This window comes from Eurytemora carolleeae, unplaced genomic scaffold (genome assembly GCF_000591075.1).
Source record: "Eurytemora carolleeae unplaced genomic scaffold, Eaff_2.0 scaffold23, whole genome shotgun sequence".
NCBI lineage: Eukaryota > Metazoa > Arthropoda > Copepoda > Calanoida > Temoridae > Eurytemora > Eurytemora carolleeae.
The window spans coordinates 1-11249 of NW_019396045.1; the positions used below are offsets into that span (position 1 = coordinate 1).

At 33.4% G+C, this 11249-nt stretch overlaps 1 protein-coding gene across 1 annotated transcript; it reads right to left on the bottom strand.

The window, feature by feature from the left end:
- Positions 1 to 221: 221 nt before the first annotated feature.
- LOC111702039 (choline monooxygenase, chloroplastic) lies at positions 222 to 2068 on the bottom strand. Its single transcript, XM_023473566.1, has 5 exons — positions 1966 to 2068; positions 1252 to 1318; positions 896 to 1011; positions 590 to 648; positions 222 to 292 (listed from the first exon to the last, which is right to left on the bottom strand). Exons 1-5 carry the CDS (start codon positions 2007 to 2009, stop codon positions 222 to 224), a joined length of 357 nt encoding a protein of 118 aa, XP_023329334.1. The 5' UTR covers positions 2010 to 2068.
- Between the last annotated feature and the right edge of the window lie 9181 nt (positions 2069 to 11249).

Consider the following 11249-nt stretch of genomic DNA (forward strand, 5'->3'; position numbering starts at 1 on the left):
TTTATTGCACGTATTTGTGGTTCCCAGATACCACATGATTAAGGAAATGATTTTTGCTGCAAACTCTAATTTGTTAATCCTTATATCTTTACAACCAGATTTCCAAGACCTTTGATATTTCAAACTATGAAATCAGCGAGATCAAGCTGTCTAAGTTTTAATATAAAGGTTTAAACCATTAGGTTGCAGAGATATTGGGTTTAGAAATTTTTCAAATTTTTCTAGTTTCCAATATTTTCCCTTAATTTATCTCCATCTCTAACCACTATATAGGGTTCATCACCTACCATTCCTAAAACACAAGATTTTTAACAAAAACACATTTTTTTTAGAAAAGTACTGTTTAGTAGACGTTATGACAAGTGACCCTCCATTACATGATGACGCGCCAGATTCCCAATGGTACAACACGTGTAACTACCTGATATAGGAGTTTAGAACACGTGTAACTACCTGATGTAGGAGTTTAGAACATATGTATCTACCTGATATAGGAGTTTAACACACTTGTACCCAAAGGCGCAACTATGACTTTTCCTAGGTGGGGGCATAATATAATTTTGTAATGGTCGGGGGGGGGGGTGGTTACCTGAGAAATAATCTCCTGTATTTTGAACTTGATCTCTTCTGCCAACACAAATCCAAGATCTGTAAAGTATATTCTATATCTCTATCTACATACATTGTATAATATCAAGGTCACCTTTAAAAGGAAAACGACATTTAATCAATTTTATGTTTTATTGATGTTATCATAAAGCCAATAGTTCTACCAATAGCTGGAACATCAACTTTTTACAGAAATGGATTTATGTACACTCCACGATTTACGTGTTTTTTTTTCATTGGACTATTTCAGTCATAACTTCAATCTAAAAGTCGTCTTTTACTTTACCTGGCGAATACAGCCTGTTTCTCTAGGGTGTAAATATCTGAATTGATAAACCAGGAGGAAGGCGGGGTAGTTGCTTCCTCTACGGGGATATCAGGATTCCACCTTCCAACCTCATTCTAGTATCATTATTATCCTTATCATTATTAATATTGTTATTATTATTATTATTATTATTTAAGGCAATTATTATTATTATTATTATCATTATTATTTCTATATGATTATTATTACCATCAACAATTTTTTGTACAAGACATTTGTGATATTGCACAGGAACTTAGAAATATTTTTTTGTTCCCTTATTTATTTTACATAAGATATGAATTAGCTAAGATAAAGTGTAAAACAGCTCTCACCTGTATATTTGAAGAGATATGTCTTTGCCACACTTTAGTTCCAACATCAAGTCTTTCAACATGAAACCTCAAATTTATATATCAAAATAATATAGACCTTAAAAAATAAATCATAATTTCCTGAATACTTTAATAAATTTAATCTCAGTAAACAGTATTATTTCAATAATAAAGAATTTTTTCTCTTTTAATTAAACGCTTATCTTTCCCTACATTTTATGTACCCTTCTACTGTATGAAAGCAGGAGCGTAGTCGAGGTTTAGCCTAGGGGTGTGCACTGTTGTGCACCCCCCTAAAAAACCGGTATTAAGAAAAAATAAAACTTAAAATCTATAATCTACCTGAAGGCTGACTTTTAGTCATCTGACCATAATTACCAATGTACAAGAAAGAATGCCAAGGTACAAGAAAGAATTTGAGAAATAATCATAAAATGGACAACTTGTGACATTGTCGATTGATAAGAAAAGTAAAAAATCTGATTATATATGTTTACTGTTTAATAAATCAGAGCCTGCCTCTGGCTCTGGGGGGGCCTAGGGGGGTGCATGTCTAAGGGGGCACAGGGGTACCGGCCCCCCCCCCTCCACTCCGCGCCTGTATGAAAGCTTTATAAAAACTTGACATAACTATTTTACTGAATAATAAATAAAACGTAAAAATAAATAAAATAAATATATAATTCTTTTCAATTCTAAAAATTACATATCTACCTTCTTTCTTGGAACAATAGCAAGTTGAGAACTCTTCGAGACATTTTGAAACTGGTAAGCTGAAGAACAAAACTGAAATTTTCTTAAGGGCCATAATTTAATGAGAATTTTTTTAGGATTCGTTAAAGACCTATTGGACGTTTTTAAGGCGCATATTTGTTCAGGTAGAGCTCAAATTCAGTCTTTAAAATCCTCATAGATTGTCCAGTTTGGAGGGATGATTTTGAGAATCGGTTTTATTTAAATTATTCAATGACGACCATAAAAAATGTAACAAAAAAATCTATAGTAAACGAATTAGTTGTTTAGGAACAGGTTGAGAAAATAAAAATGAGCTCTTGTCATCGAAAATAAGTAATATTATTCAGTTATTGGTTTCTGTAATGTTTCTAATGTTCAAAACCACTTCCTGTAGATTTCCTAAAATTTTTAATGAAAAGACGACATTTGAAGAATTTAAAGATATCTGCGAACAAATTTCTGAAGAAGAAGATTATCAACATAACGATGAAAAAGAAACACTGAATTATTGACAAATTTCCAATGAGGAATATGTCGTTCAGTTAGTTTACTAGAGAAATTTGTTACATCTTTCATTGTCGTTCATAAATTTTTTTTATAAAACAGATTCTCAAAATCATCCCTCCAAAATGGACAATCTAAATTGAAATCGAAAGTCGTCTTCATTATATTGATAAAATCGCCTACCACCGTATATTAAGAGAGTGTTCGCGAAAATGAAAGGGAGGTCAGACTTTCGGATTCAGCCTGCACCCCCCTTTCACTCTTTGCGAACACACCCTTTAAGTTCTCCTGAAATTATCAAATGGATTGTTAAGTCCCTGAACATCTATTTTGAAATAAAAATAAGAAATAAATGTGATAACTTTAAATGAAAGGATATTATAAACTGACCAATATTCTGTATGTTCTCCTGTATCATAAGATCATGTGACTCTAGAACCAGGAATATATTTAACCATAGAGATAACAAGACTAAACCTGTTTACTCATAACGATCTGTAGATATGTTTGGTTCCAAAAACAGTTAGAAATATTTTTGATGGACCTCAATGTCTCACATGACCCAAAAAAATTTAAAACCAAAATGCTTGGGCTCAACTATTTTTAGCTTTTAAAAATTTTTAAATTCACAGATGAAAACATAAAAATCAGCAAATTCTTATAATGTTTTAGCTTACTAATAACTAAAGAAAACATTTCTGCAGGTTGAAATAACAATATAAAGTAAAAACGTGCATCCAACTAATGTAGATTTAGATATATGTAGATAATTATAGATTTATAAGATAATAGAATATTGAAAGATTTGAATATCAAATATATATGTGTATGAAGATAGAAATAAAATAAATCTAGGACTAGATAAATCTAAGACTAGATACATTTAGGAGTAGATAAATCTAGGACTAAATAGATCTAGGACTAGATAAATCTAGAACTAAATAGATCTAGGACTGGACACATCTAAGACTAGATAAATCTAGGACTAGATAGATCTAGGGCTAGATAAATCTAGGACTAGATAAATCTAGGGATAGATCTAGGACCAGATAGATCTAGGACTAGATAGATCTAGGACTAGATAGATCTAGGACTAGATATATCTAGATCTAGGACTAGATAGATCTAGGACTAGATAGATCTAGGACTAGATAGATCTAGGACTAGAAAGATCTAGGACTAAATAAGTCTAGGACTTGATACATTTAGGAGTAGATAAATTTAGGACTAGTCAAATAGATCTAGATACATTAAGGAGTAGATAAATCTAGAACTAAATACATCTATGACTAGTTAGATCTAGAACTGGACACATCTAGGACTAGATAAATCTAGGACTAGATAAATCTAGTACTAGATAGATCTAGGGCTAGATACATTTAGGACTAGATTAATCTAGTACTAGATAGATCTAGGACTAGATAAATCTAGTACTAGATAGATCTAGGACTAGATAGATCTAGGACTAGATAGATCTAGGACTAGATAGATAGATCTAGGACTAGATAGATCTAGGACTAGATAGATCTAGGACTAGAAAGATCTAGGACTAGAAATAGATCTAGGACTAGATAGATCTAGGACTAGAAAGATCTAGGACTAGATAAATCTAGGACTAGAAAGATCTAGGACTAGATAAATCTAGGACTAGATAAATCTAGGACTGGATACATTTAAGAATAGATAAATTTAGGACTAGTCAAATAGATCTAGTACTAGATAGATCTAGGACTAGATCAATTTAGGACTAGATAAATCTAGGACTGGTTCTCTATCGAACTCTGTGTCTTCAACTGGAAAAACCACTTTTTCAAGATTGAAGAAAATATCACGGGAACCCATTCCAATACTCCTCTCAACCATCAACAGAGAAACTGAACTTATGGTTTTCGATTTCATAATTGCTCTCAGGGTTTTGGCATTGGTCCCAGGGTTTCGGTATTGCTCCCAGGAATTAGGAGTGCTCTCAGGATTTTGGAGTGCTCCCGAGGGTTTTGGCATTGCTCGCAGGGTATGGGTCTTGCTCCCAGGGTTTTGGAGTGCTCTCAGGATTTTGGAGTGCTCCCAGGGTTTTGGCATTGCTCGCAGGGTATGGGTCTTGCTCCCAGGGTTTTGGAGTGTTCTCAGGATTTTGGAGTGCTCCCAGGGTTTTGGAGTGCTCCCCGGGTTTTGGAGTGCTCCCAGGACTTTGGAGTGCTCCCAGGGTTTTGGAGTGCTCACAGGGTTTTGATGATGATTTTGCTTTAGTACACGCCATATGTAAGGCCTTAAATTTGACATAGAACAATTTTTATTTATAACTGTTGAGTAAAGACCACATTTTTAATAGCAACATTCAATTAAAGGCTTTTTGATTTTTTCCGAAAAAAAAAATTGGATATAAAGATGTTGAGATTTTTTAGACCAGCTCAAATGAACCCTTTATGTATTTAGCTAAAAAAAGATTTTATTTTACATTTATCGATAATGTTTAATGTACAAGCTGAATCAAAAGTCGTCAGTTTGGCTAATCAAAACTTTTGATCGCAACAGGCTTCTTGGACTGAAATTTGCAATTTTTTCCCCCTGCAAATATCTGAACAAAGACAGTAAAAAAGGGGTGGCAGAGCCCTTTTTTCAATTTGCGGTTTAAAAGTACATTTTTAAAAGGACTTTTCATAAAAGGTCGGATAAATTTTCACAGTTTTCTCCAAAACCCTGGGAGCAACTCCAAAATCCTGGGGGCACTCTAAAACTCTGAGAGCAGCCACCCCTCCCTCGTTTAAAAACAGAAATTAGGAATAATTTTATAAAAATTTTCAAACCCTTTCAGCATATAAGCTTCTTAAAGGTCTCTGTATTATAGCTGAAGTAGAATAAAATATTTCCCCAAACCTTCAAATAAAATTAAAGCGCATCATGGTTTAGTAAATATGAACTCGAACTAGTGCACGCGAATTTATTTATCAAAATTTATCACAATGGCAAAATAAAATCTGTCTTAAAAACTAAATTCAAAGACGTTGAAATCGTAGAAAATTGAACAAATTACAGGCAAAAAAAAACTGACTTTTCAGAGGACGGAATATTTTTCAAAAATCCTGCTCTCTTTAGTTGTGTTGTGCATCAATTTTTTCCGGGAGGGGGGGAGACGTCCCCCCAATTTTCCAGGGGGTCCACCTTTCCCCCATTTTAATCTTCAAGCCATAATTCCTTACTATAAGTCATGTGAGTTACCACAAAAAATCGGGCCAGATCGGTTCAGTTCAGCCGTTTATTGGATACTTACAAACACGCCAAATACATACATAGATACTAATATTATGTAAACATTTTATTAATTTTCTTCCGTGTTTCTGGTGCATAAATCTGTGTGTCCCTTTTACCCGCAATTGATGTTTACACATTTTCTATCAGTAAATGGAGGATCAAATAAACGTAAAGTTTTCCTGATGGTCAAAAACGGATAAGTACAGGGTGTCCCAAAAACATGGGAATTCAGTGACGAATTCGATATCGTCTTTTCAGATAATTCTTTGGTTTAGTTTAGTGATACATATTGAGAAAGCTGTAATCTGTAAGAGTTTCGTCTGCTATGTTCACATTTGTTTGTTTATGTTTTGACTGCATACGGTTTTACTTAGTAAAACAAGAAAATTGCAGTATGCAAACGGAGTAAACTTGTCCATCTTCACTGTTCATCTTGTGGAGACATTATAGACACATATTTACAGTCTTTTACCCTTTTCATAAAATAAACTCTAGCAGACATAATAATTTTATGGCTGTTGAAATTAGGTATTACAATGCTAATTCATAACAAAGACGATATCGAATTCGTCACTGAATTCCCATGTTTTTTGGGACACCCTGTACGTTTTCCCTAGTTTTTGTACGGTGGTAGGCGATTATACCAATAGAATGAAGATGACTTTTTTAAGTTTTGATTGTTTAGAAGCTTTTTCCGAATAGCAAGTTTACACGTAATAAAAGAGAAGCTTTTTTGATTGACAACTTTTCTTTTTTCATGTTTCTGTGTATTGATGCTCTTTCAAAGCTTGATAAAAATCAAAATCGAAAGTCGTCTTCATTGTATCGATATGTACTGCAGCCTGATTCTAGAACAATCCACCTTAATATATTAACTCGTTGTATATTATATAAAATACAATATTCTACAGTAGCTTGTCTTATTCACTTGACAGTAGTTCTACAGTAGAATACTGTATTTCATATAATATACAATGAGTACAGTACAGTACAGTAGTTCTACAGTAGAATACTGTATTTCATATAATATTCAATGAGTACAGTACAGTACAGTACAGTAGTTCTACTACACCAATGACGCTTGGCCAATTTCTTAGACGCTCTACCATAGGTAGAACCATAGTCACACTATGGTTAGGCCTTACCAGAGCAGTGTAGATAGATAGATACGACCTATAGTTGTACCTATGGTTAAATGAATAAGAAATTGGCCAGCTATTAATTAATTTTTAAGGACATAGGCGGCTTATGGGGGGGGGGGAAGATTTGCTTAGTGCTTTCGTTTCGAGTAAAAATTGCACGAAATTTCGATGTTTTTGCGCAAAAGCTATTTCCACAAATTCTGAAGAAAATCTTGTATTTGCGTACGTCATTAATTCCTGCTATTTCGTTATTTCGAGCCATTTCGTTAAATTTCGAGAAACAATTCCAGGAAATGATGAATAAATTCAAAATAGAACCAATCAGAGTCAAATATACTCCAGCCTGCTCGGCGCTCACACATGCTGACCGAATAAGCTCCATTGCTCAGGTTTTAGGTCACAGGACCGTACCGACTATTACACCGTTTACCAGCAATCAATCTCAAGTAGTAACTTAGTCACAAATTAATTCATCATAATCACATTCACTAATCATCTGTCCAGTCTGAACTTTGAGACGAGCCGGGTTAGATGAAAGTTGTTTTTTACTGAAACTAATTCACACCATACTGTCCAAATATTGAAATCTTTCATATTTATGCACTATATGGCATGCAACAAATATTACTTAATTTCGTTTTCATGCACAATACTGCTCTTTTTATTTTTCGTTTTCATGGGCTTCGCAAAAATATTCATGCGCAATATCATGAAATATTCTGAATTAAATTTCGTATTCATGCGAAATTTCGCACAAAAAAATTATTTATTTCGAAAGAATGCGCAATTTCGTGCAAAACTGGTATCGTATTGATACGAAAATGATGCGGAATTTCGTGCAAAACCACGAAACTGTTGCGCAAGAGAATTGACCGTTTCGTGGAAACCCTAATTGACATTTATTGAGACCCCAAACTTGATATTTCAAATTCATAAGTTCAATTTTTATTATTAATATCAACGAAAAGTTTGAGGTTAAATATTTACACTAGGATTTTTATAAATGATTATTATCTGGTACAAATAGTAAAATGTACTGTAAGTGTTCTGCACAAGTACATGACCGGCTGTACAGTGTACACAGATAATTTAAAGTAAAACATGAATTCACATGAAGTGTTGGTGTTGTACTACAATATGTACAGAAACAAATGTGAATATAATCTGATATCCCTTGCAACGTTAAAATAGATAAAAAATTACAACTTATTAGATTAACGGAACAATAAAATAGTACAGAAAATGGTTAAAAAAAGGTATTTAACTTGTCTCGACTTGAATACTGCATTGAAAGAAATAACTTTGTTATGTGCTCATTATTAAAGCTCGAAACAAATAACAATTTAGAAAAATTCAACGCTGAAATTAGGATAATTTTTATCAATTAGAATCCTTATACTTTACATCAGGGGGAGGGAAGGGGGGGGGGGGGGGAGCACACCAGAGTAAATAAAAAAGACTACTGAATAAACTGAAGGAAGGAAAACAGAAATATAACAGTCAGGAGAGAGAAAAAAAGGAAAATCAGCTAGATACGAGAAAAAAGACATATTTTGGGAGAAAAAAGGAAATCAGCTAGATCCGAGGAAAAAAGGACTAATTATGGGAGAGAAAAAATTTAAATCAGCCAGATCCGAGTAAAACGGCTAATTATGGGGGAGAAAAATGAAAATCAGCTAGATAAGAGAAAAAACGGCTAATTATGGGGGAGAAAAATGAAAATCAGCTAGATAAGAGAAAAAACGGCTAATTATGGGGGAGAAAAATGAAAATCAGCAAAACGGCTAATTATGGGGGAGAAAAATGAAAATCAGCTAGATAAGAGAAAAAACGGCTAATTATGGGGGAGAAAAATGAAAATCAGCCAGATCCGAGTAAAACGGCTAATTATGGGGAAGAAAAATGAAAATCAGCTAGATAAGAGGAAAACAGCTAATTATGGGGGAGAAAAATGAAAATCAGCTAGAAAAGAGGAAAAACGGCTAATTATGGGAGGGTAAAATGAAAATCAGCTAGATAAGAGGAAAACGGCTAATTATGGGGGAGAAAAATGAAAATCAGCTAGATAAGAGGAAAAACGGCTAATTATAAATCAGCTAGATAAGAGGAAAACGGCTAATTATGGGGGAGAAAAATGAAAATCAGCTAGATAAGAGAAAAAACGGCTAATTATGGGGGAGAAAAATGAAAATCAGCTTGATAAGAGGAAAAAAGGCTAATTATGTGGGAGAAAAATGAAAATCAGCTAGATAAGAGGAAAAGCGGCTAATTATGGGGGAGAAAAATGAAAATCAGCTAGATAAGAAGAAAAACGCCTAATTATGGGGGAGAAAAATGAAAATCAGCTAGATGAGAAAAACGGCTAATTTTGGGTGAGAAAAATGAAAATCAGCTAGATCCGAGGAAAAACAACTAGTTATAGGAGAGAGAAAAGTAAATCAGCTAGATGAGAAAAACGACTAATTTTGGGAAAGAAAAATGAAAATCAGCTAGATCAGAAGAAAAACCACTAATTATGGGCGAGAAAAAATGAAAATCAGCCAGATTCCAAAAAAAACCGACTAATTATGAGAGAGAAAAGGGCGAAAAAGAAAAACACATCATTTGGTTATTTAAGGAGAAAATTAGGCGAAACATAAAGACAAATGTTAAAAAGTTAAATCTAATTATAGCGAGCCATGTATGAGAAATGAATATACGATAACAAAATTACAAATTCCTTTTAATTTAACAATTTCAATAATTGTCTTACAATGTGTTTAACAGTATCGTGGAGCCTATGAAAAGAAACCATGGTAAACAAGAACGTAAACATTTACTAACAAATTATGAATATATGAGTGTACTTACATTGTACAATTAAATCAGCTAAAACTTTTAGTACACTACGTACACTAAGATTACTACTAGGACGGTAATAACAGCTAAGAGCTGAACTTTTAATCTTCGAATATTTAAAAGTATTTTTTCATCTCAATAGTTTTTCCAAAAATACGAAGATCTTGATTTAAAAACTGGATTTAGCTTTGAACTAAGTCAATAAAATGGCATCACTATTTTAGAAGAATATCATAATCCAATGAAATATTTGTCTTTAAATGTTAGATGCATAATTGTTTTTGATAATTTATAAATTTCTAAAATATATTTCTAATAATCAGAAATTATCCTGATTTTATAATATTAATGAGTATGGATAACTACTATAATTTGCACTTTTTCAGATTATGGTTTCCCCCCACATCATCAATATTCATTCATAATTTACATAAAATCTATACAATCTATTTACAATTAATTTAAAATGTTTAGTTCCCATTAATTTTCTTTTAACAAAATCGTGCTGAATGACTAAATATCTAATTCCATTCATAACTATACTGATACAGGAATACCTTTCTAGTCCTTTCTCTAATTCTTTGATTTCCTATTTCAAGGTCTTTCAAGGACTTCCTTTCTTTAAAACTCTCACTGTTTTTAGTTTCAGGTTTACTGTCATTATTTCGTAATTCTGGGTAATTTAGACATAGACCATTATACTGCCGTCAACCTCTGCTAGATGATTCTAGTTCATTCTCTCATTGTTCATCCTGATCATACTCATATAAAATCCAGGTATTCATGGATATTTCTGGGGGTTTCCATCAGAAAAAAAGAGAAAAACGAGATATCTGAGTTTTTGTTACGGCTTTAAAAACTTAAATCAAGTAAAGTACTGATAGTAATAAAAACCTTAACTTATTGTTATGTTACGAAGAATAGTCAAGATCTGTTTTAAAGGATTTAAATGAGTTCCGGTCGTTGTTGGCCAGGTTAGTTGGCAGGTTGTTGGCCAGGTTGTTGACGAGGTTGGTTGGCTGGTTGTGAATTATGTTAACCTGCACAGGCTGGGGCTGGGACTCGGATATCTTCACCTAAACCATAGAACACAGTTGTCAGATTTTGATTTGCTGAATGCTGATGCCGCAGAGGTATATATTTTCAAGAATTGTCTATGGGGGGGGGGGGTTAAAAAAGAGGCAACGTCTGACACTAATTCAAACTATTTTTTTTCTTGTGCGCGGTTCAGTAAATTTGAAAATTTGCGGCAAAGTACATTTCCGGATTTATGCAGGTTACGGCAAGGTACATACCTGAATTTGTACAGGTTGTGGTGAGCTGCCTACCTGTACTTGTACAGGTTGCGGCGAGGTACATATAACCGGAATTGGCGTTGGGATCGGAGCACATCCGTTGTAGGTCTTGTTCTTTATGTCACACTTCCTGTTGTTGAAGGATCATTAAAACATCTTATTTATGAAACGGAGTAGCAAAATTGTATTTAAAGATGTAATTAATATAAAAAATTTTAGATACTCCCCCCCCCCC

Coding starts and splice junctions, on each gene's coding strand:
- LOC111702039 (XM_023473566.1), bottom strand. CDS start 2,009: ATGTCTCGAAGAGTTCTCAACTTGCTATTGTTCCAAGAAAGAAG. Junction 1,012..1,251: donor ATATCTCTTCAAATATACAG/GTGAGAGCTGTT, acceptor TAATGATACTAG/AATGAGGTTGGAAGGTGGAA. Junction 649..895: donor AAACAGGCTGTATTCGCCAG/GTAAAGTAAAAG, acceptor TATACTTTACAG/ATCTTGGATTTGTGTTGGCA.